This window comes from Harpia harpyja, chromosome Z, assembly GCF_026419915.1.
Source record: "Harpia harpyja isolate bHarHar1 chromosome Z, bHarHar1 primary haplotype, whole genome shotgun sequence".
In the NCBI taxonomy this organism is placed as follows: domain Eukaryota; kingdom Metazoa; phylum Chordata; class Aves; order Accipitriformes; family Accipitridae; genus Harpia; species Harpia harpyja.
The window spans coordinates 81,588,802-81,615,745 of NC_068969.1; the positions used below are offsets into that span (position 1 = coordinate 81,588,802).

At 38.4% G+C, this 26,944-nt stretch overlaps 1 protein-coding gene across 7 annotated transcripts in view; it reads left to right on the top strand.

Annotated features, from left to right (window-relative positions):
• Positions 1-2,835: 2,835 nt before the first annotated feature.
• The window catches only part of NFIB (nuclear factor I B), a 279,147-nt gene continuing 255,038 nt past the window's right edge, over positions 2,836-26,944 (top strand). For 3 of the 7 annotated variants that reach the window (XM_052775661.1, XM_052775662.1, XM_052775670.1), the window contains exon 1: positions 2,845-2,980. In XM_052775661.1, coding sequence (XP_052631621.1) covers positions 2,885-2,980 — 96 coding nt within the window. In that variant the 5' untranslated portion in view covers positions 2,845-2,884. Of the gene's footprint in view, positions 2,981-26,944 lie in introns of all 7 variants that reach the window. The other 4 variants (XM_052775668.1, XM_052775669.1, XM_052775672.1 and 1 more) reach the window with 3 other exon arrangements.

Genomic DNA, 26,944 nt, shown 5'->3' on the forward strand with positions numbered 1-26,944 from the left:
CTGGGATGGAGCAGCTCCACTGGTCGCAGGGGGCTTGGTAGAAAAAGATGCTGCGAGATTGGATCTGCTGTGGGCCGGGCATCTGAGAGCAGCCTGAGATCTCGCAGCTAGCTATAGTGCGATAAAACTTTTATCCTCTTTTAAGCACACTGAAGCGAACCAGCTCATGATTACTTAAAGTGTGGGCTCCCAATCCCAGCCATCACAGTGCTGGGGATTTGTTACTTGCCCTACTAAGGCAGATTAGTGGCTGAAGCAGTTTGTCTTTTCACCTGTGATCAGACTTCAGTGGGTGGGAAACTGCAGAAAATCCACCTCTTCACATTGGTCCCAGGTTTCCTTGCACTGGGAATTATGTTAGCTGAGGTTAGGCATTATGTGTGAAAGAAAGCGGTAGCATCCTTCTTCTTGTCTGAGGTTTATCTCACACCTGCAGTTGAGTGCTGTGTCCTGTCCCACCATGATGGTGAGCCACACGATGTTAGTGGAGGCCATGGGAGAGATTCAGGCTGGGAACATTTAGGACATCTGATTGTACACTGCCTACCGACAACAGGATAAAACTCTGCTGCTGGTGTTCTCCATACCTTATAATGTTTGTCACAAAGCCAAGCTGTTTGACCAGGATGTAGGCACTGAGCCCAAGTGAGTTAACGCCTCCTGTGTACTGTAAGTGTGCTGAGCCACTGCACAGCATCTGACCATAGACACAGATCTTCCAATAACTCAAAATTTTCGCGGGGTCCTATTTATCACTGTGACCTTGCTGAAAAGAAAAAGAAGGACATAGTTTAGTGGGCATGGTGGTGTTGGGTTGACGGTTGGACTCGAAGATCTTAAAGGTCTTTTCCAACCTAAACGATTCTATGATTCTCTGAAACATCCTCATCTATTGTACAGAGCTCTTCTGGAAAAAGAGTTATATAAATTTAGGGGACTGGGATGTCCAAAGTCTTCACTAATTCTATGCCTGGCTTTTTTGATGCTGGCCTCATCAGTGTACTCAAAACAAGAAACTGAGGCAGCAAGCTGATCTCAATGGCACACATGGAGAAGGCAAAACAGTTTTAACCTTTTGATGCACCTGGTGTTGCTACAGAGCTGTTCTGTTGCCAGAGCTCTGGACTTGCTCAGAGAGTCATTTCTTAAGGTGCTGTCATTGTTTCAGGACCTAAATAAATGGACCATAGATGCCAACTCTGATACTAGGTGAAGGCAGTTGGTCCATTCCATACAAACTGTGCCCATCCCACAGCAATGGGGTACATGCATGGGTACCCCCATTCATCAGTGGGAGCATTGCACTGCTGTGGCAGTAGCTATGGTGGGCTCTCAGGTGTGTGAGTGATTAACTCTGGAGGTGATCTTCATGAAAGTGAAAAAAACTGGAGAGAGTGGGAAAAGGGGCGAACACATGCATGGGAAAGAAGATATGCACCAATGAGGAGTCCTGGTGGGGGCTGTGTGCACCATAGTGTGGTACCTCCATATGCCAGTAGTCCTGGATTCTTACTTACTGCTCATGGCAAATAAGTGTAAGGAGACTGTCAATTTCAAAGACTTTTCAAGTATAAAATACAGAGCAAAATGTGGAAGATTGTAAACTGAAAACACATCAGCAGAGAGATGCTAAGCATGTGAAATGCTTGTTTACAGTTATTATTTTAATGTGATAATTTTAAAGAGACAGTTTCTGAAATGTGGGGGGTTTTTTGCTAAAGAGGGACTTGCAGCTAAAGCTCATACAGAATCTGCAGTGCTGCAGTAAAACTGATGCTGATCACTTCAGCCAAGTCTAGCAAATCCTGTTCTTTCTGTGTATCCCCTTTAATGTGAGCCAGGGTTTATTGATTTCCTCTGTGTGCTTATATACATACTTTTCCACAGCTTAAAATAAAGTGAGAGTTATTTGTTCTTCTAAGCCAGCCCTTCCTTCAGGGAATCGCATATTTTCCATTAGGGACAAAACCTTGCATGGAAAACCCTGCAGGAAGAATGCCTTCTCTCGCTGCTGGCGGTAGGTGCAACAGGCAGATGATCCGAAGCTGTGGAGCAGGAGGGAGCCGTGATTGAAATAGTTCCCCGCCCCCTCACCTCCCCCTTCCCAGCTAGATCATCCAGAGCAGAAGAGATCATGAGCATCCATGGGAAGGGAGGGGGGAAAAGTCTGTGGCACTGAAATCCTAACTGCACCCCCTCCCTGCTCCTCCTGCTGACTTACCAGCCTTCCTATTCCTTGTTAAAGGCTGATTGCAAAGAGTTAAACTGTTTCCATATGTCCAGTGCGAGAACAGAGTTTGTAGCCTTTGGCAACCCCTGCTGCATCCAGCTGCAGCTGCTACCTGTGTGTTCCCCGGGGCGCCCACCGGTGCATGCGTGTGTGTGCGTGTGCGAGTGTGTAGGTGCGCGTGCACACGCACGTGTGCTCGTGACATCTGAACCAGGCCCCCACTGTGTCGGCGAAACCGGTCTGCCCTTGTTGGGGGAGATACTAATTCAGAACAGTTTCTTTCCCCTCCTTTCTTACGCTTGGAGCTGACCACGAACCATGTCAAACAATATACAACCGAGAAAAATGCAAATAAACTTAAGTCTGCATAGCCCAGCAATGCAGCTAGCCGCCCACTTCCAAGATACTAAACTGTTGTACACATGATACACAAAGAATGCTGGCTAGTTTCACCAATCCCTTCAGACAAAAAGAAAAAAAAAAGAGGGGGGGAAAACCTGATCCTTGTCTTTATATCAGTGAGGTTGGAGTTCTTGCTAATAAAGGAGCTTTTCCCATGATGCAGTGTGATAAGGATTGGCCTACATGTAGCCCAGCAAGCCACTGCTGATGTTTTCTTGATTAGGTGTCTTATCTTGCATTGAGCTGCATCTGATGAAGGTTGCTGACCGCATAATGGCAGGGAAAGCATCGGACAGCTCCATAAAATGGCAGCTATGCTATGATATGTCAGCCAGGACCTGGTGGATGGTAAGTTGGTGTGATAACTTCTTTTTTTTTTCCTCCCTGGAAGCTTTTTTTTTCCTTTCTGAACTCCTCCTTCACTGTTGCAATGCATGTGCTGCAAAGTTCAGAGTGTGCAAAGTTTCCAGCTCCAGCTCAGTGACTCCGCAGAGCTCCTAAATATCACAGTCAGCTAGACAGGGTTTCTCTGCAGTTGTAGTGGCATGGGCCTTCTTTTTAAAACAGCAGGAAGGACAGCATGGGATTTTTCTTTCTTCTTTTTCTCTTCTTCCTCTCTCTCTCCTTCTCCCCCCCCCCCCCCGCCCCATGAAATGCAAATTTTGCAGTGCTTGCCAAGCTAGTTGGTGTGAGAATGTAGAGGTAGAGGCAGTCACGGGAAAAAAGAAAGCAGCCTTGTCATCATGCTCTTGCCTAATTGTTCTTGAGCTGGTCTTAAAAATAGAGCAATCTGCCTCTTTATTCTGTTTCCTCTGAATAATTATTTAGAAAGTGTATTGTATCATGTTGTGAGCAGCCTCCTAATCAGTATGCGATTGTCCCCCACGCTTCCCCTTAATTTGGAGTCCTCCTCCCCTCCAATGAATGCAGTAACTGGAGCAACTACTGATTAATATGCCGCTTGTCATAATTAAATTTAGTTAATGAGGATATGCATATTCAGTCCATTTTTTCTTTGTTTGGACGAGCATGGCTTTTTGTTCATATTTATACAGCTGCAAATGAAAGCAGGGATGTGGAAAAAAAACTCTACAGAGCTCAGGGAAGGGTGGACCCTGAGAGACAACTTTTTTAATGTTGCTGGGCAAAGGAGCCCAAAACTTTATTTAATCGAAACGGTGGGGCCAGGAGCATGTGTTTTGGGAACGAAAAGCTTTTCTCAGCAGAGCTACATGAAGTTTTCTCCACATACTGATTTTGTTGCGTGTGGACAATGGTCTCTTGTATGCAATAGCCATGCCATGAAAGGGACCTTCTGCTGGCTAGCATTCCATTATGAATATTAATTTCATTCTTGGGTTGCTTTGTCTGGTCGTGTATTTTTACCCTTTTCATTCCTTCATTGATTGCCTTTGCTTGTTTGTCTGGATAATTATTATGCTTACTGCATGGGCTGCTTTTTCACAATTAGTACAGTGCTGAGACAATAGGCACTTTATTCTTGGGCAGTGGGTCTGGGGAGCACCAGTGGATAACACGTCCCAGTGCCTGGACAGAAGGCAGCTTTCTGATTATAACTGCCTTCCTACACTGCTTTGCAACGACTTCATTATCTTTCCAAAGGTGGATGTTGATACGTGCCTTCAGTGAGGGTATCATACCTGAAGGGAGTATTTAATTTAAATTATGTTTGCTACTTGTGATTGTTTCTGTACTTTTTGAATACTTTTTGACTTTTTCTGTCTTTGCTACTTGTTGAACTACTGTGATATGAATATTCACGTAACTTTAAAAAGAACACAGGAGGAAAGCAGATGATAAAAAGCTGCTTGTGAACCTACTTTTTTGCTGGGAGTTATACTGTGTAGTATTATGTTTAGATGCATGCTTAGATCTTTAATCAGACTTTTTTATTGTGTGTACATTATTGAAAAGAGCTGTTAAAGTGGCTGACAGATGTTTAGACATAGGCACTATGAAATGTTTGCATAGCAAATTTCCTTAATATTGCATGTACAAGGGCTTGGGTTTTTTTAAGGAGCATGTCTTAAGTTTAATAAAAGTTTCTCTAAGGATAGCTTTCAGTAAGCTGGCATTGCTTGCAAAGGGAAAAGAAAATCAATACTTTCACTCCATGCAGTATTTTATCCTGAATGGTAATCTGTAAAGTACAGGTAATGTAAATGTTCACTGTCACAAGTGTGTATTTCATGCACACTTTTGAAAAGGAGTTTAAAAATGCTTGACTGTTAAGTAGAGGAGAAAATCAAATAACATTTTAGCTGTGCATTATATTTTGCATCATATTTCTAATTTATAAAGTTGCAGTTGTAGAATCAAACGTAAACCCATGTACAATGTGAATTGTTTTGTCTCAAAGAAGGAGAAGTATCTTATGCTTCAATGCCATAGTATACAAAATATTACCACAGTGCTTATTGTATAATTATTTATAGTAAATTCCTATCAGGAATATGCAGTGTAAGTAAAACCTTAACACTTCTGAGCAAAAAAACCAAGAAAGGCAGACTTCTTTAGTTTTCTGCTTCTGCTTTTCCTGAATGATTGTAAACATCGAATTGCAACTGCCTTGTGGGGAACAGGAAATAGTGTATTAAGATGGTTACTTATAGTTATAAAAAAGTTCATTAACAAATGCTATTATGACAGGCATCATTACAAAACTTACGAGCTATCTACTTGTAATTATTTTGCAACACAGATATTCAACATTAAATTTGGTTTGAATATTCCTAAAATACTGGCTTCTTTTTATATATATTTTTTTTAAGTAATTACATTGAAACTATTCTCTGGAAAACAACATTCTCTCTTTCCCTTTAAATTAAGTGGAATAAGTGTTTAGTAAGTAAAGTCTGTGTTATCCACCTATGGTATTGTAGTACTACTGTATTGTTTCCTATCTTACTGTTTATTTCATTCAGATTATTTTATTTAACTACAATAATAACAAATTAATTTGGTAGGGAAAAACCAAACAAACAGAAATTACACACTCTCTCCATCTGTGTTCTCTTGAATATGGTCATATTTACTAAAACACAAGAGGTTAAAAGTTCTACTCAGAATGCAATAAACAACCCAGTGCAAACAAAAATAAACTTTTAAGATACTAAATAACAGTAAATACATGGAGAATTGTTAACTTATTATCTCAGTCTTTTAGATGGTGTTAATGTGACCATCTTAGTTACGCATCATCTTATTATTTTTGCATTCAACTTTGTTGTGAGGGAAAGAACATATTCAGTGAAGAGACAGAACCTGTATATCAAGTACTGTTCAGTACAGCTGGCAAATACTCTAGATTTCTGTTGTTGAAAAATCTCCATTTATAAAGTGAGGAGGAATAATGATGAGGGTGATTGAGAGGATGATACCCATGGAAACACTAAATATTTTTTACTGTCTCTTCATTAATGGCAAAGGGCGAGTTTGGGATTACGGTCATATAGTGTTTTGTGATTGACTTTACAGATTTAAAAATTCAAATCTAAGTAGCTATTTACAAAACTTTGTAGCATTGTTAGTAGGCTGCTGGGTTTTTCTTGTGGGAAAGGTTTCCAAATATTTACATCTCAGGCACCTATTGAAAGCTATTTTGTTAAATCTGTGCCAAAGTCTGTATATATGTTTCTGGTTGTCAGATCATTTGCATGCAAATCTATAGAGTGTAAATATATATTCTAAAAAATCTCTTCTTCCTAATCTCAAAACCATATTTTTGTACACATATATACATGCATGTACAGTAGAGATAGAGAATGAAAAATAGTCTGTCTATTCAAAACTGTTGGAAAAAGGTATTGAAATTGCAGGTTTGTGTTAAGAACAACCCAGAGACAACTGGGAAGTTCTGATCCGTTGCAAATACTGCACATTTCCTATTGCTTAATGGCTTGATATTATGATCAAAAAAATCATAACAAACTATTGGAACAAAAAGTTTGTCAATACAACATTTATCACTTTTCAATTCTACTCTATATTTTTGCTTTCAGAAAAATATTTTTTAAAGAGAGATTTCACATAATATTAAGGCTGTATTAGTAGGGCATATAATCCCAAGTGGAGGTAAAAATATTAACAATTTAGATGGTATATTTCAGTATTAAAATAATTATTCCAATCCTAAATTTATTAGTAAAGCCAGGTTTTAATGTACTTTTTGGTTTAACACAAACGTTAATCACATTCCAAGGGAGTTGCAGTATGTCAATATTTTGCAGCAGCACATCTGTGCAGTTTTCTAATTTGGATTAAAATTATATTCATAACACAACAACTCCATCAGTTGTTCAGATGTACAGCTTGTTAGTGAATCCTTTGTTCTCAATAATAACTTTTAATTAAATGATTTAGAAACAAATGTCAGTATAACTGTGGACGTATTGAACATGCTGTGCTTATTCGTGGACCTAGAACACAATATCTTAATTCTATAAATTTCAGAGGGAGGAGTGGGTAAAAGGAAGGGTTAGGTCCAGGTTATATATGTAAGCTGTTGTTCAGTTTTCCTGACTTACACAAAAATGCGAACAGTATACATAACTTACTACAACATCCTTTAGTAACTACGTAATGGTTATTCTGAATGATTAGCCCAAAGATGTCTTTTTTAAGACATGCTTTATATGCTTATGAGAGACTATAAGTACATTGGGTTTAGTTTTTGTTCGAAACACATTTCAGTCTATAATAAAATATCTGGCTCAGGTACTATGTGTACTAAGTATGTCTCAGATTGTTTAAAAGCAGAAAGATCTGTCTGGAGAACTGTAATACATGAATGCACGTTCCTTTCTAATGGTTAATTTTTTTTTTATGGAACAAGGGAATAATCTTCCTTTGTCAAGGAGAAACCTAGAAGGAGCAGGGAATTTAAGTGCTCACAGTATACACTAGTGTAGAATGAAGCTGCTGTTGCTCATGTTTAATACTTGTTCATTGCCAATTTTTTAAAAATGTGTCCTTTTAACCAAGAAAAATATATTTGTGCTTATTCACAAGCACATATTTTTCTAATTCCTCTGTGGCTTTTCCCTTTCAGTCCCTTGCATTTAGCTATGTATTTCCAGTTAGATTTTCTACTGTGAGGTGTTTAGCAGTTGTAGCACATTCTGGGTGAAACAACTATTTCTACTTGTGCTTCATACTTGTATCCAGCAAGAGCTCCACACCGTGAGTCTCACAGTGCCTCCTTTTGTCTGCTCATTCTGGCAGTGTTAACAGTTTTCTTATGAAGAAAGCCATACATCAACAGTATCATAAAAACATGTTTGTGTGTATGTGTGCATGTGACTGCACATCTAAATATGTGTGCTCTGTGTTGGCTTAAGGCATGATCCAAAGTTCACTGAAATCAGGAGAAAGTGACTATTTAATTCTAAAACATGCTTCTGCAGCACGTAAAATGCACTTTATATAACGTGTCTGTGATTTATACAACTGTAATATTCAAGATGTAATTAACATTGGTGTTTCATGTACCTGTTCAATAACAGTTTCCCTTTGTAACTTATCTGAATATGGGCTATGATCGAGGAAACGTATGTATGAAGAAAGCTATGGCACCTTGCTGTAGCTGAATCTTCTGTAGGACCTACAGAAATCTTACACAACTCATAATAAAGTTGTTTATTTCTGTTCTGAAGTTATCAGTCTGTTCTTTCACTTTCCTCTTTTTTCCAGATACCTGTTTTCTTTTTGCCATCTTTTTTTTTAATTATGTAAAAAATGTAGTTTTCTAACTGGAATTTATGATAATTTGTCTCTGATGTTATTTGATGATTGTTAAGTCAAAATTCTGAACTGTCTTTAAAATTTTACTACAGCTATTCAGAATTCTAAACAAAAACAAGCAATCAAATATTTTAACAGATCTTGTACCCTGCAAGGTCATCTAAATCTTTAAGTTCTTCTGTCCTTGCACTAGCATTTATGTGCAGTAATAGATCTATTTTGTTAAGCAGAGGTTCAATGTCAAATGTCAAATCTCAAATTGTCACTGTGAAATGTCAATTTCTGAAAGATATCAAGTACTGGTGGGGGATATTTTCTATGTAGCATCCTTTTAAATGATGACTCGCTTCTCAGGGAATTTCAAAGAATACTACCTTCCAATGGAAGTGAACTGAATTCTTTTTAAGTCAAGGAGAGACTGTGCACGGAGAGGTTAGACTAGATGTAAATTTTCCCAATGCTCAAGAAAATGTGACATAAGGGTTTTGGTTTCTTCCATATAATAAAGACTTTTGATTTCTTCCATGTAACAAATTTGATCGCATAAAGTTATGTGGTCTTCCATTTAGGGCAAGCAGTCTGTAAAAGAAAGCTCTTACCAAAACCTATTGGTCTTGAGAATTGTGGATACAATAGAGCAGATATGTGCCCCTTAAAAATGAATAGCAGATCAAACTGAATCCTTTAATGCTGGGCTTTTAAACTAAACCAATTTAATATTTGAAATGCTTCATCTTCATATTGTGGCACTGCCAAATTGTCCTGTTTAACCACTCATACTCCATTTGCTCTGGCAGACTCATGTTTGCTTGTTCTAACTACCTTTTTCAGGTTTTGAGGAGCTCTGCTTTTATAATACCTTTAAAATTACCTGTTAACAACAAAAGGGTATTCTACAAGAGTCTTTCACTGGACATAACTAACTATGCTGATTCCATATATGAAGGCATCACTGTGCTACCTCAAAGTAAAAGTTAAGATAGTTTCAGAAACCACTGAGATTTATTGCACCACCCTGGAAGGCTGATGAAGTTTTTATCTGTCAGAACATCTCTGCAGACGTGCTGATGTTTCTTAAGCAGAGCTTACTGCCTTGGCTTCCTAGCCACAATATTGTTCCTGCATGTGTGTTTGCAAATCAAGGATTTCTCAGTTGCATCTTGGAGGGTACTGGGGGTGGTGGTGGTGGAGTTTGTATGTTTGTTTGTTTGTCTGCTGCCCACAATACCGCTACAGTTCCTTATTTCATTACCCACTGCTCTCACAGAATATTCTTCTCCCTGGATTTAACAGAAGTCTAGGGCCCTGTCACACTAAAAAAGGAGAATACAGTCTACGTAAGTATGCATAAACATACTGTGAGGTTATTTGGCCCAACAATCAAATTTATTTTTGAGTGCATTTTCATGGGCCCAACATGAATTAGAAAAAGGTCTTAAATAGGTCTGACCTGAAGGCTGACATCTATCCACCCAGCACCCATGGTAGATGCAGCAGCAGCAGCAGCACTGGCTTCCACTTTACACCCAGGCTTGAACTCCAGCTCCACAGGGGTACAGCACAGTCCTAAAGCCCATGAATTTTCTGTCCTTGGTACTGATGATTAGCAAGTTCGAGTGGCAGGCGAGGACTCCTGACGCAGAATCTGAACTCAGTTAGCCATTTGATTCATTTCAATTATTATTAAAGTCTTCAGTAGCCATTTCAGTTTATTTCCACCAGCAGCACCATGATGCCACTGTGCTTTTCACTTTAATCCTGTCAGTGATGCATCTGACTCCGATTTCATGTTGTGACTTGTCATAAAAATCTGTTCTTTTCAACCAAACTAGTTATGAACCTGGAAAAGATTCCAGAACAGAAAACATTATGAGTTTCATCTAAGGCTGAGAGCACCTTAGATAAGGAGTATTTGCTAGTGAGAGAAGTCCTTTCAGTCTTGCTCAGATAAATTACATTATGGTTAACACTGCTACCCAAACAATTGGTGCAAAAAATTAATTAGAACAAAGTGAATGTGATAATAGCAACGACATGTCAGTTCTGAATTAGTAAAAACTCCTACCCAAAGTTAATGTAGTACAGTGATCTTCAGACCACTTCATCCAAATGTGTTTTTCCATTGTGCTACTAGAATTATCTCAAGGTATCTCACTGACAAGTGAAAGAGTAGAATATAATTAATTGCTAGTGTTCTTTTACAAATCAATAAGCAAACTGATGTATCATTAACTGACAGAATATCTAAACTGAGTAGCATATAACCATTCAGAACTTCAGTCCATCTAATTGCCTTATCAATGTCTCTCACCACAGCAGAAATTGTAGGGAGTTTTAAACTCTGAAACATTTATTCTTGGAGTGAATAAATTCATTTACATGATATAATGCTTGGTATTTTTGATATAGTGTTTGTACATCTCTGTATCTCAAATGATGCTGATGTGTAATTAGAAGTTTCCTGGTATCTAATGTGAAGATTATCCCCTCCATGACTAATTTTAGTGACTGTTTTAATTTTCTGTATATATCGTCAACAGCAAAAAAATGTCCGTACAGAAGTACCAAATGTGACAAGCATGGAGGGGAAAACACTCATCTGTATTAGCTCTTAGGCAGCTTGCCAAGTAGAAGGCCTGATTTCATCTTGGTCCAATTTAAACTGCTGCATTTAACAAGACCCAGTGAAGACAGAACTGCAGCTCACCTGTTTCAGACAAAGGTATCCTAATACATTTTTTTTCCAAAACATGTTGGAAGTCACTCAGACTTTTCCTTAAACTCTCAAATCAGTTTTATAATGATAGCCTTAGTAACATTTGTTGTAGACTTCATATGTGGATATTTTTAAATTTGTTTCATTTGTCAACCTATAAAATCAGAATTATAGTGGTCTTTTTCTGCAGTAGTTTGCAGTAAGAAACTTGAAAGAGTACTGAAGAAAATCTGGAACATGCATTATTGACTATAAATAGAAAAGGTATCTGTCGGTTTAATTTTTTTTTCTTTTTTTAACTTCATATGTTGTTGCTAAAATTAATTAGAACTATTTGAACTGACCATTTGAAGGAAGTGAAAGGGAGGTTGTGTTCTGGAGGATATTCAGGTAGGTTTTCTTAATAAATTCCACAACAGTGGCAGCGCCCTTTGGTGCACATTTATGTACATGTGATGCTCTGGATAGGCCAAGAGGGAGCTATAATATTAGCACAGGGGTTGACACAACGAAAGAAATTGTCCAGAATTATTTTGCTGCTCCTTGGTGTTGTCATTCAAGACACGGATGGTGATTTATCCGCCCTTTACTGTCCTGCACTCTACAGATTGATCCGCAATTAACTCGTTACTTGTATCTTGTAATCAGGAGGTCTTGATACACAATGATGAATGTATCAGAGCCTTTCTTTTCCTATCAGCGTCCTACATTTTTGCCAACAATAACGAGCTGTCACAGTGTGAGTTCTGGAGACAAGATTAGTGCACGGAAGAATGAGTAAACCTGTACACTAGGAGCATAATTAAATCAAGCAGAACATAATAACAAGCACGTTACAGCAGTTTGACACGAAACAGGGACAAACTTGAACAGGCTGCTAAATTGTGTACGTACACAAAACTGTGCTTCGTTGTTACACTTTAAAGATTAGCGGTCTTGGTGGTACCGTGTTCATTATCGCCCAACTTTGCATAGCTTGGTTTCCCTGCGTGCACTGTTAACTCAGACTATGAAGCATAAGCCTGATGCTCTGTTTTCCACACACGACGCTTTTTGGCAGCACACTGTTTATATCAGAGCAGCGGGAATTGCAACAGCATGATTTTGGAAATTGCACTGAAGTGTAACGGCAAGCAGGTATGGCTCTAACGTACGTAATCTGCTTCTGTAGGAGGAGAGGAGAAGCTGGGTGACTGATTTCTCTCTAAAAAACCCACTCAGGTTTCTCCCACATTCCAGGCAGCAGTGGAAGAGAGAAATTCGAGGTTAGCAGTGAGCCCCAGAGTGGTGATTGCTTTGTAATGGAAAAAATTCAATTACGTGAAATATTAGACCCGTCTCTGTGCCTTAGCTCTCCTCAATCTATTTAGGGATAGTCAGGATAAAAAATGAAACTTCTCAACAGATGCCTGGCTGCCTGGGTACAGAGAGGAAAACCATAATTTGTCTGTAATCCCTAATGCAAACAGTTGTTCATTAAGAAACAAAACTAATGTAATCTTGATGATTTGCTTGGATTTCTACTCTATCATGGCGTTTTGTACAGCTGGCAGGCTAATGTAATTTTACTTAGAAACCCAAAGCAATCTGGTACTCAGACAACACCATGTAGATTTAGGTAAATTTGGGGCTCAGATTAGCATAATACTAACTAATCATGAATATCATTTGCATTAATTAGAGTATTGGGGAAAGATTGTTTTTAAATGAAGAAAATTGAAAGAAAGATTAAGGGCAAGGGCTTACAAACCTAGTTTTGCTTTATGCAAGAATGTAACAGATGATTTCTGCTATAATGCCTAATATTTTAATGTATAAGTATTAATTAGAGTATCAGCAAAAGATTGTTTCTAATTGGAAGAAAACTGAAAGAGAGATTAAGGGCAGAGTTTATGAATCTGCTTTTGCTTGATGCCAGTATGTAGCAGATGATTTCTCCTATAATGCCAAAGAGCTTAATCTGTAAAGGATAGGGTGACTAATACACTACACAGTAGAGACACTACAAGGATTTTTTTTTCCAAATTAGGTTTATTTCATGCTAAAAGAAAACTAGATGTTGTATGAATATGTCCATGATATTGCTAACAAAATTAAACTAGTCGAATAGAAAAAAATTACCTTTGAAGACATAGGCTGTGGTCTAAAATGTGATTGACCCTTAATGGTTTAGAATTTGGTATAGCTGGTTGCTTAATAATTACAGTATTTCTAGGTTATCTGAGTGCTTTCTTTAAAAAAAAAAGCTTAAATATCTATGCTTTAGACTAAGTAACAAATATGTTATAAGTTGCTCTCTATTTTAAAGCTATGATCCAGATAGGCAGCACCTCTTTTCCCTACATCTCTCTGGTCACTCAAGGCTTTGGGAGCAGATTTTATGTCTATTTCAAATATCAGATCAGGAAAACATTTACCAGGTATGCCTTAGCTTACAAATACTTTCAAGACTTCCCTGTGTGCTGATTATTACTATTTATTACTGCAATATTTTACTGTAGTTAAGTGTTGATATAGTATACAATTTCTTCTGTAGCACTGAAAGGCTTCTTGGTTAGACAGTGCAATTTCAGAGTACGGCCTTGTTAGTCACTGAAATTAAAGTAAAACTGATTTTACTGTGTGTAGCAGCAGGTCTGATTTGGAAGAGTGTAGTGATGTTATGTAGTGGGGCAGTGTTTCATACATTGCCTGTTCTTAAAGGACCGATAATTTTGACACCTATTCATTTGGGGACATAATCCAAAATTTAAATCAATCTTGCCTCTGGCTGGACTATTGAACTTGTTTCATTTAAGTCCTTTTACGTCATCAGGCATTGAAAAACTTATATCGATACGCTATCACACTTCTCTCTCCTAGGGGGAAAATGTGTTTGCATACATACTGTGTGTGCAAAGAGGGAAGGATGAAAAACAGGCGAAAGAAGTTGTGTTGTGGAGGTAGGATGGAAATCATTCTGGTCTTTCTCAAAGCAGCCTGCGAGGCTTTTCAGTGTTTTTATAGTAGGGGCTGAAAAGGCTGTGCTTCTGTCAGTGATTTGAACTTCTGCATAGATGTGTTCTGTGAGACAAAAATGCGAGGTCAACAACAGCAGCCCAACAGCTTAAGAGATCTTTTAGCCTTCTCAGGTGTCAGGCCATGAGATAGCATCGAAGCAGAACAACTTTCAGTGTGATGTGACCACATTATGAAAAGCAGTGAAATGAGTTTAGTAAGGTCTCATGTTACTGAGAAAGTGTTCAGGCCACATACTGGAAACATTTTCATTTTCTCAAGGATGCTGCTTCTCGTGCTTAAATAGCATGCACTGCTGTAGTTACTTTTGTCTTCAAACAAATGCCTCCTGAAAAATCCAACACATCAGCCTACCCAGTCATTTGGGGATGTGTTTGCAATTACCGCAGAGTGCTCAGACATTTAGTGACTGGAGACCTTTTTTTTCTTTTCATGCAAAACCTATCTTGATATTGCTAGCATTTAACTTTAAATGAATCTTCCTTTGCATGATGATCTACCATATTAGAGAAATTGGATGATGTCTGGTTAAATTCAATACATAAATATTTCCCAAAAGCATAACTGAATAAAGAAAGCATAGGTATGCTTAGTAATGTCATATAGCAGTAGGGCTTGTATTTGACAATCTTCCTGTCCCTGCAGATAGCCCAAACATACTGATTTTCAAAGTACTTTAGTGATGAGGGCAAGTATTCGAGGAAATATCCTTTTCAGCAGGAAGAAAGATAAGAGACTGTCATTTAAAGGAAGGCATGCTTGAGTGCATCTTCTAAGCTCTTTGACTGAAAAAAAGAAAATATAATTCTGTCATCAGAGAAAACAGGACAGAAATCCACAGTCTTAAGTACACTTGTAGACTATTGCCTTAAGTAGTCATTATAGGAATATCCACAGTGTGCATGCCAACATAGTGTAAAAGGCTTTAAATATGATCAACCTGTCTCTGAATAAGAAACAGGTTAATTTATCATGTGATGAGCTCTATCTCTCATACTAATGTTTCTTAGACCAACTTATATGGAGTGTAACCCCCTGCCCAGTGTTGCAGTGTGTGGTACAGATGCACTCCATGGCTGAAGCACAAGAACATGCCCTCTAGCCAAGAAATCTGGGCGCTATTGCTGAATCTAAATTCATTAGCAGTCCTACTTTGTGCTGAATCCTCCTGCCAGGCAGGAAAAATGTCATAAAACATCTTTCCTTAACTGCTAATAAATGCACACAGAACAGCAATTATGAAAGTTTTCCCACCTAACAAAATATATGTGAAGCAGCTGAGGAAGGAGAAGCACAGGAGTTCTGAGTTCCTCAAGTACCCCCAAAAGAACAAGATAGGAAATTTGATTTAAGCAAACTTTAATGTCAATGTTCTGTGGGTGAAACTGCACAGTAAGAAGCGCTGGACCTCTTACGCCAACCCTTACACTGAATAGAAAGGTCATTTATTCTAACAAATGAAAGCTCCAAAAGCACTCCAATGTAGTGGTCTTATCAGACCTATAGCCCTATCTTTGGTTTTGGCTGTGCTGAGTAGACAGGAGAGCAACACTGGAAAATACAGTGGTTAACAATTGTGAAATGCTTACTTTGCAAAAAGCATTAGTATATAGCTTTTGCAAGTATTTTTACACAGGTTGTGGATTGTAAATTGGGTTTTTTATCTACATTTCCCAAGATTCAAGTATTTTCTACTTCACATCAGTGAAAAATCAACATTTTTCCATTTTTGTTTATTTACTTCTTAGGGCTGGAAAGGGGGAGGGGAAAAGAGTAGAGAGGCAGAGAGAAGATAGCTCACAGATGGGTGGACAGCAACTTGTATGTTAGGATCATAGCCAGGAAAACATATGATAAAGATTAGATTCCCTGCTCTGCCATTTCCCATACCTGAAAGAGATAAACAGTCAGTGAATTCAGTATTATTTTCTTCTGCACATGTGCAAGAGTTTTAAGTGGGATCAGAGACTCACTCCAAGTTGTTTACCAACTGGAACAAAAAATGAAATGTAGGAGATACACCTTTCATCTAAGTGAAGGAGAACAAAGGCTGGAAATTGGGTTTCTCACACTGATCATGTACTCTAGCCATCAATTTGCTGCTGCTGCTTTTCTTCCCCACCCCTTTCTCCTCTTTTCTCATTTAATGAAAAATTATATTCTGCCTCTATTTCAGGTTAAAGTTTTATTTAAGTTGTTAATTTTTTTATTGAAAGTTTTGATTTTGATTAATTGGCCTTTTTGAAAGAAATACTGCTTCAGCAATAATTCCTAGCCAGCTCAAATCCCTGTTTGGATGAGAAGTGTGTGAAGTCTTTCATCATTGAGTTAATGTTTAGATTAAATGTATTTACAGTATTAAGTTGAACAGAGTTCTCACCTTTAAAAATGTCTCAGCTGGTCACAGTCAGATCTGAAAATGTTTGTGAATGCATAGCACATTTTTAAGAAGTTGAATTCTTCCTATCCTAGTGTCTAAGAATAGTGGATACAAAGCAGTAAGATGTGTGGTCAGACAACCACAAGCAACTTTTAAAAAGCGTTTTAGGAAGTTAACAGCCCCTCACCTGGAAATTGTATCCTCAGCTTTGATGCAGTAATGGTTTCGATGTGTATGCTCTTTTTCGCAATGCAGTACATTTTGTTGCTGTATTCCAAGCCACTGTTGGAACGGAACTGGAGTTAATGTATCCTAATACACAGTGTTTTGAACTAGAACTTAACTCACTATGCTTAACACAGTGGTATACTCAGTCCTCTTTGGAATGCTAATGGGCTTGGCTCTCTCCAAATGTAAGTTTAGTATTAACAACTGCTTGAAACGAATAACAAATCTCGTTTGAAACAATTGAGGTGAAGGAACATTTTGAGAAAGGGATAGTATTTATGACTTTACATTCCAGGAGCTCTCAGGTTTGCTTATTTTATTCTCAAGATACAACTGAGAATAATCCATGCCTATAAATCAACATGGCAAGTGAATCCCACAGTGATAATCCGATGACAGCAATCACCACAGCTCCTACAACATCACCTGATGCTTTTTCTTGGACACAGGCCAGACACAAAGCTGCCCCAAAGCATTGCTTTGACTTGTTCACAGCGACACACAGGGCAGGATTTATCTGGTGGAAAGAGCTTCCTACGGTGTAGACATCCATGTCCAAGCAAGTGGCCATAGGCTCCCCGTATAGTGAATAGCTACTTGATCAGTGGAGTTTAGGGAGGGATTTCTCTCTTCAGCAGACATCTGAAGCAGGCTAGCTGAACAGGCATTGGTCTTACCTGCAGTTTAACTGGTTAAGTAGTTGTCCTTTTGCTCTGTCGAGCTACCATCGTTTTGAGTGTCATTTCATATCATTTTTGTTGGCTGTCTGGAAAGAAATTGCATGGTAACTTCAGTAAAATTTCCTCAGAAATCTCTGAGTCTCTTTAGATGAATGCCACTTTTCTTCTGGCTGTTAATATATTCTTAAGAAATTGACTTACTGAGCCATGTGCTGAGTAATTTATATGGGCACTGCACTGAGGAACATTTTTAAAGAAAGTAAATTATTTTCTTTTCAGGAGTGTTTCGGTAAGGGAACAAGGTAGTCTTTGTCTGCATTACTTTTATTAAAGATTCATGAATAGCCATATTTCTACATATCTATAAATCTGAATGATGCTTTTTAGTCATGTCTTATGTCCGACTGCAACTATTTCACTGCCTAACTGCGTTGTACATTCTTTCAGTGTCCCAGGTTGTACAGAGTTGAGGTATATGTGAGAAAGAGTACTTTAAAACTGTATTAGTGCATTACATAACAGACTTCAGGAATTCGGTTTTGCAAGAAACTTGACACCTTAGTACATTACAACACTTTGAACTGCCTACAAGCCAGTTTGCCTTCACCAGACAGGGACTGAAAGACTTCCTGTAGGGAAGACTATTTTTCAGGAGTACTTCAGGAACTTACTTCTCCAGTTAATCTGAAACTTGAACTAACAACTAGGTGAGTAGCAGCATATGTTTCAAAGGCAAAGGCAGTTTGCTCTGCATTTCCAGCTCAGATCATCGAGAGTAGTGAAAAAAAAGAGGTTTTCCTTAATACTGTGAAATTACCATTAAGTGTTTAGAATGGAAATAAAAAGATATTATTTTGCAAACCTTGGGTTTTGGACTGGTACTTAATGTTACCATGTTTCTTATTCTTTTGTCTGTGAATCTCATCTGACACAACTGGTCCTTTGGATGCAAGAGATGTTGAAATAAAAAGTTTTATATTGAGTGAAATTCTAGGAGCAGAGCTTCACTGGCCGAGACACAGTAAGAGAAAATCAGGATTTAATGTCCTCTCAAAAGGTTCTACACTACTGAGAGGTTAGGGAAAAGCATACAAGGCCGATTTAAATCACAGGTTTAGAGAATAAAGATTAACAGATAAGGGAACAAATATGCTAAAGGTTTTTTATGGATAGCTAAATGATGAACAGGTAAAGAATATTCACACAGAGCCCCAAATAAAGCAGAACAAGACATAATGTGCAATAAATTTTGCCAAGAGGACATTCTGAACACTTTTGAAGCTTTTTTTTTCTGTTTTATTATGGCTGACCCAGGCCGGAGGAAAGTGCTAAGATATGAGCTCCATGTCTCAGCTTCTTTGAAATGTCTTAAACAAAAGAATAATTAAGTTCACATTAAACACAAAATCCTGTGGGCATCACAGTAGGAAGATTTCTGAAGGCAACTGTTCAATGTTCAATTAAGCAGCCTCTCTGGACAACAGGAGGATAACATATGAGAAATTATTTCTATAACATTAGAGATACTGACCAGCCCAGCATGAGGCTTGTGATATTTGACTTCCTTCAGCAAGTGGTGATGAATAATTTCCAGTCTAAACTTGTGGATTTTCAATACAGAAGATGTTGAATAAGTGACAAAGGAATTTGAATGGAAAATGAGAGGCTGAAGCAGCTCTGAACCCTATGGTGGTTACTAGATACCTAGATTTGATAACTAGATTTGCTGGTGATGTTGCTTGCTTATGCAAGACTATAACCATAAAATTTCAAGAAGAGCCGGCTTCCTACTGTGTAGTAGTATAGTGACTTTAAGGTGAATAAATACTTTCAGGTGCTCCCTGGAAAGAGATGTATTTGTATGGTTTTCAAAGGCATTGCAACAGCAGTGTATGCTACCTAGTAGGGAAAAGTCAGACTCTGCCTTATCATCCCATACAGCCTCTGCCTGAAAGTTAAATGTGTTATTATCTGCGTAAATAGTAAATGGTATAATAATAATGATTGCTTAAGTGCTGAAAAACTAATTTAAATGTGATATTAATTTGATTTGCTCTATCTTCTGCCATTATTGGCCTGAACTCTTCTTCCTTTTGGCATAGTCATACCATATCCCTTCACTTTTAAGGGCAGATTTTTGTGCCTCTCCCAGAGCAGAAACTGTCTTCAAGTATTCCTTTGGAAAAAAAAGAGGTGAAAGTGTGGCCAGTGTGTTCTGTTATTGCTTGAGATGACTTCCTAGTTCTGCAGTGACCAAAGCTAGCACAATACACATTGGTTATACAACTGTTTTTTAAAAACATAGTAAAATTGTTTGGCTGATCTTCATTACCACTTATTGAAACTGGGTCCAGCAAAAATAAAATTCCTAGTCCACCAAGTTACTAATCATAATAACCAAGCTTTATCCCTGCTTTAAAAACTTGGTAATGAAGCCTATTTACTTATTTGTTCTTAGAACAAGATTAAAAGCGCTCCTTCTTTTGACTACTTATAAAGGATCCTGGTGAGGATGGGCAGTTGCACACACACCATCACACACGCTATTCCAGATAGGTGGTAGTTTTCTGAGAAACACTTTCAAACTGGTAACTTTTCATGTCTCTTTCTAAATTATTTTTGAGTGAAAACTGGTGCTGTGGTGTTCTGTGCACCAAAAGTCCCTATCAGTCCTGTTAGTATTATCTCTGGTTATTCTTAGCACTCACTCACGGAAGAAGCTGTTCATAATCATCTCATGACTGGCGCTAAGGAGGATTTCCCTTTTTTTTTCCCTAACCCTCTAAGTCTCTAAGTCTGCAGGGAGGAAAGCAAGAGCTGCTGTGGTCAAAGCAGCACTGGCTGCTGCTCTCTTTCTGTCCCCATAGCACAAATTACACAGCCACAGGAGATTATGTCAGTTAAAAGAAGATATTAAAAGGACTAAGATTACTTAGGTTGACACGCAGATGAGTGAGAGAGTATGTAACAGAAATATAAATGTTACAAGTTGTAAAGAAGGCAATTGACTTATGCTCACTGGCAGTTGGACTAGATGATCGTTGTAGGTCCCTTCCAGCTGAACCATTCTACTCTATTCTATTATACAGAACTAAAGTGGCACTCGGTGGGATGGGATACATTCATGAGAGATATACACAAATGGTGTTTGACATGCTATGTGATTAACTGATGGAACTCATTGTTAAAGGATATTATTTGACAAATATTCACAGCTTACTGAGCTTCCTGGGTTTACTAGTAAAATGAGCAGCAGGATTAAGAATGAGCAGCAAGCCTTCAGTTCAGAAAAGTTTCTTTATATAATTATCACACAGTTTAGGTACATTATAATTCTGTGAAACTATGTCTATAGGCAGACAGTGGTTCGTCTTGCAAGTGGGTATTATGTTCAACCCTTTATTTGTCTGATGCACCCTTACAATTCTTATTTTCTAAATTTTGCTTTGTAGTTAACAAGTGGCCGTGTCCCACTCTTTTTGCTAACTCTTTTGCTAGCTAGATTTACACTAACAGTTCTCTCATCTTTCAAGCAATTAATGAGAGAGGGAGAGAGAGCTTTCTCTGAAGCCTAAATACGTATGGAAAAAACCATCTAACCTAGCAAAACAAGCAAAAATAATTAAAAATTTGAAAAGTAGTATAGTCTTGAAGGTCTCACATTAAAGGCTGGAAAGAACTGAGGATTTTATATTGCAGCTAATCAAACCTAAACTACATCGTAAGTCAAAGCTGGTGAAATGCTGATCTTTTAGTGACATAATTCAGAAGTAAATCTGATTAAACCAATATAGTTGTATCGGTGCCAATGTCTTAAAGAGAACTAAATCCAGCTCCTACTACTACATGAAACATACCGTCCCAATGTATATGTCAGAGTTGCAGAGTTTCAAGATGCTGTGCCCTGAGGAAAAATGGTCCTGTAGCTCTGAGGAAGCAGAACGGGACCCAGAAGCCCAAAGTGCCATGCTCTGTTTTGCTGCAAACCTCCTCTGCTACAAAAACATTTTAGCATGTCTGCACCTTGTTTTCTTCAAGTATGAAATCTGGATTTACCATTTTCATGGAGAGACAGGTGGACTGTGTGGCTGGATACAGTAGAGACTGGAAGGAGCTGAAGGAGTAAACCACTGACACTATGCAAAACAGGGTGCTGGCTATGCTGTACTCACCTGATGTGAACAAAACCCAATCTTCATCTAATTTATGCTCTTATATGTGAGCCTAGTACTATGTATATAAATGAAATTACTTTTGGACCTTGCTGCCATTCTCAAGCATGCTGATGAGACCATCCTTTCAGCAAGGATTGAAGAGCAGGCCAGGCACACTGTCAGTGGCACCATACAGTTTCTTACCATTTCATGAAAAGCAAAGGCTTGGACTCTGTTTCTTTGCTGTGCGTGTAGCCTGTGCAACTTCAGATGGAGTGGCAGATATTTCTTGCCAGCAAATTTGATACAGTGTGTTTTGGTCTCAGTACCACAAGAGGTGTATGCAAGGCACTGTTTCAGAATGCTGCCCTGGGGCTGGCACCAGAATTAGGCTGAGGTGTGGAACCCCACTGGCTGCTCAGTGCAGGCAGCATCAGCAGTGATGTACTCTGGCAGTTCAGCAGCTGTCAGAGTGCTTCTGCATTTCATTTGTATTATCCTTATTTGTCTAGAGTTCTCCTGTCTGAGCAATTCCTCCCTCTTTGATAATTGTTCATGGACAACTTTAATGAAATTGAGTTTTGGGTTACAGTGTGAAATTCCACAGTCCCTGCCCTTATGCATGGAAAGAGAAGGGCGTTTTGTCTTAAATCATGTTTCTTTCTTCTCCTGCTTTATATGTCCCCTGTGCAACTTCTTGTCTAATCCAGATAATTAATAAAAGCCCTATTATTCTAATACCTAATTGCCCATAAAAAATGGAAGTATTATTATTCCCCTCTTAAAGGAGAAGCTTGATAGTCACAGAAAAATTCCAGTTTTAAAACTTCTGCCCTTTCCTCAGGAGTGAAAATTATAAAGGAATTCCTTTATTAAATACAAACAAAGAAATTTCAGAGAATTCAACTACTATAGTCATCACTACCCCCCTACAGAAAAGGCTTCTATTCATATAGGTAGCAAAAAGAAAGTTGAAAGCAACAAAGACAGTATTGACTCAGTTGTATCAAGTGTCCTCAGTTCAGGTATCTGATGGCTTATTCCAGGGCCCTTCTGATTTTATCACAGATGTTATCTTATTTTTTGGACTAATGTTTTTTATCAGCATGCTAGACAGGATGTAATTATCTTGTCCTTTTTCTCTGCACAACAGCACAAGCATATTGTTATTGTGTACGTACATGTGAATGAACTGCACGTTGTTTTCTTAAAACGAGGAATGACTCCACATATGTCTTTTTGCTTAGCAAATGGACAACCTAAAGCATTCACAGGTAAACAAAAACCATGCCTTGTTTCAAATGTTCTTTTTATTAAATAATGTAGAGGGCATAGCAGAGTTTTTGGAACACAACTGACTGTGAAAGAAAATAGGCTGTTATAGACTATTGGCAGCAACTCCTTTGATTAAGGAAAAACGTATGTTTGCATGGCTGATGTCATGTGTAGCTTTTTTATCTATAGAAAAGATACAGGTTAGGTAACAGTAACAGGAGCTTGAACATGGCAGTTTGTCAAAATTTCTCATCTCTGATTTCCCAGAGCTCCTGCTGATTCAGAACGCATAATCTCACAGTTCATTCCTTCAGAGTAGAGCTGCCAACCAATGTCTGATGCAACACCATTATGCTAAGACTTGCAGTGAGCCTATGAAGTCTACTTTAAACAAGCTACAACCATCAGTGACGGCAGTTTACAATTGCTTCCTATTCACTCATTTTGAACATCTTTGTGCATGTGGGCACTGAGGTGGTTGGTCTCAACTTCACTGTGCCTCTGAAGCCATCACGACCTACTGCTGCACATCTAGAAAACTGTCAGAACTTCTACAGAGAGAGGAAGTAATTCCTCCAAGGCAAAGTCAGAAAAAAGCCTGCTGCAATGCCAGTGGTGATATAAGAGGAGTAAGTATGGCTTGAGGATGAAAGAGTGTCTGTAACAGGAGAAGGACAAGTGCAATGACCCAGGTAGTTTCTCTCAGTCTTGTTTTCCTAGTAATCTTTCTGCAACTAACACCCTTTTTAACCCAAATGAATGGATGTTTAAACAGTATTGCTCAGAGGTTCAGGGAATCAGCCATTTGTTCCTCAGTCATCTTCTTGTTTGTTTCTCTGCTGATGAGATTATACTCAGTAATCTACCCTGGTCCAAGGAGGGGATCAATATACTCTGTTTAACAGTAAGCTCGTTTGTTTGCTGTAGATGGAATACAGTAAAGTCCTCATCTAGTGGTAAGAGCTAAGTGATGCTATATAGCTACTAGTTCTAGTTGGCAAACACAAAAAATGAATGTCATTCTTCGTTAATCTCTGTGAAATACAAACCATTGCCCTTGTGTTTCTAGGCAGATGAGTACAGAACTGGGGGCTTCCATAAACTCTGCCTTCAGACTGGACGTCAAGTTAGAAAAATTTCTTTGTGTTGAAACAACCCCTATTTAGCATTGATAATCTGTGATCTTTGGTGAGATGACTTATACTTAGAGCTGATAAAATGCCATTAAGCTACAAAAGCATTTCTTCAGTATTTTCTGCCCCAAAGGGGCAAGGGAGGGAGGAATTTTTCCCAATCTTTTAAAGTCTTCACCAGCAAATTCCCAGGATGTGACTGACACAAAATCTTTGAATGAAGTTAGTTCAAATAGTTACAGAGTTGATAACCCTATGAACTTTAAATAGAAATTCATTCAAGTTTAAGGCAGTAGCAACTTCAAGAAACATTGCAGATTTCAAGATTTGTGGTTCATATCGGCAAAGTTGACAACACAGTGAGCAAGCACTTGCATCTGGCAGAGCTAGGAAGTGCAGTCCTCAACCATTGCCCTAGCACACCAAAATGTGCCACTGGTTGAAAAAAGTATTAACTAAGGTAGCAACTTCCACAGTTGCCTCAAAAGTATAGAAATATCATCCAAAATTACAAACTGCTGACTGGTTGCCGTACTGTCCTTCATGACTTTGTTCCTAATTAATTTCTGTGAAAGGCAAGCCAGGAACTGTATATTTTAATTAGGACTTAGAGTCAATCATGACAATGTACACAGAGACAGTATCTTCCCTCAGTACAGCTGAGTTAGGTAGCTGCCTGAGAGACTCTCTAGCGTCCGGGCCTATGATAAACTTGCAATACTGACATCTGAAAAATTACAAGAAAGACCTGAAAAAACCACAATATGAGAAGTTTTCTTAAAGTGTGCTTGTTTAGCTGTGTTTAATGCATCTGCAAAACTGCAGCTCCATTGATTGGACCATATTCTGTATCATGCTTCCCACTTAATGCCTTCTTCCATGTCAAGCAGACCTTGACCTCACCCTCCATCTGTAGCTTGTGTGAATTTATACCTGGTTGTTTCTTTCCATACCCCATACATATCATTTCAGCACTGCGGGGACATTTCCCTGCAACTTCTCAGTCTGTCTCCTGCTGCCAAGATTCTCCCATTTCTTGTCTCCATCCTTCTTGTCTACCTCCCACACTGATCTCAGGCTCTCTCTTCTAGGTCTCCATTTCCTGGCCTGCTATGGCCAGGGTCCTTCCTCATATCTCTTCCTGCTGTAAGTCATCATACTGAACCTAGGTTCCCCTCAAGAAAGCTGTACACCAAATGGCTGTCCTCTTTTCTCAGCGCAGCTTTGCTTCAGCCATAGCAAAACCAACAGAAAATAGAGACAATTCTTCTATGGAGCTGAGTTGCTGCTTAGATGTATATCTGGTAATATGAAGCTGAGGCTATACATAACAAGTACAAAACCTCATGTTTGAAAGTATAAAGCTGAAATTCATAAGAAACATTTAGCACCTTTTTGCAATTACAATAAAAGTGCAAGCTGGCAGGTACATTGCATCTGCTAAACAGTGAGGAATCAGTGGAGTTTTTTTGGTGGGCTACTGGGACTGATTCAAAACAGGATCAAGACATTAAGGAATGTTCAGGGTCCAAAAGCCTTTAGAAAAGCTGGAAAAAAAAGTTTGGCCAGGAAGTTAGAGGAAACATTTGTGCAGGGTAAATGAAATAAGCTTGAGAGAATGGGACAAATAGGTCTCTTGGATATTTTGCTGTGAAAGCTCGTAAGTTAAGGTTACAAACATACTTTTGTTTTTTTCTCATAGCCTTTGTACCCCAGATGTGGTAGCTGAATTGCTAAATTATTTTTCCACTGAGAGGGAATATGAAGTAAAAGTTTCATCTTTCCCTCTGCAAGAGCAAATGCCTGGTTTTTGGCTGACACAGAGAACAAGATACTAAACTAAGCTCCTGCCAGCTTAATCAAACATGGAAAGAACATAATTTGTCTACTGTGAAACAAAAGAAAATAAATAACACCATAGATTCTGTCTGGAGATGTCCTCTTGTATACCCCTCTGCTATTTGCTTTGGTTTTCCATTATCCTGTTTCTCAGAGGAATGCTTTGCAGCAATGGTTGTATCCAGCCTTCCTGTGCTAGTTACAGGACGGTCCCTATTTCCAACCACAATTGTCAGGCATTTGTAATACAGCTGCAAAAACTCTCTTGCGGTTGAACCGTAGGAAAGAAGGTATCTGAGGAAAGCAAAAATGTTTCCATTTTAAATAGAAAAGCCTTCTATTTGTGGTTTAGTCAGTTCTGACTAGATGTTAAAAATTTCATGCTATTATTCAAAAGTGAAAGGATTTTTTTTTTGTATCTCATACAACTTCTCCTCAAGTCACCAGCTTAGTCTGTTTTAGTGGCCCTATCTGTATAATGTCTTCTGTAAAATGCCAAGATGGCTGCAAAATCTGGGCTGCTTCTGAAATTGCATTTCAGTCCTCATCTGTGAATAATCTCTGTTTATGTAAATAGTCATGCTTCTGTGTCTTACCTGAAAGGCCAGAGGATTAGCAACAGTAGAATGCTACGGGATTTGGCAGAGTAAAAGACGCAACATGACTTTCTTATTAGTAAGCCACATCTTTCATAGTGCATTTAAACAAAATTACCTTTGAAAAATCCAGACAAGCAGGTTTTTACAAGTGGTGAACTAGAAATATTGTTTTAGTGTTGTCATGGTTATCTTAGTCATCTGCTTCTCAAAGATTTACTCCTGAAAACTGATCTGAATTTAGGAGTGCAAAGAAATACTACTATTTAAAAAAAGCCTCTTTGTGTTTCATATCAAAAAAACCCCAAATCTCCAGCTAGTAAGTAACATAGTAAACACTACAAAATAAAAAGGATGCTTGCGAACACTAGGTGAATGAGTCAGTCATCTTGATACAGTTCCTTGATGTAAATGGCATATCCTTGACATGAGATGGTTGGCATCTCAAAAAACTGCAAGGATTTGACTTTCTATGATACTGCAGTACTTACACTCTATCAGACCATTTTTTTGCAGTAGCAATAAAGCCT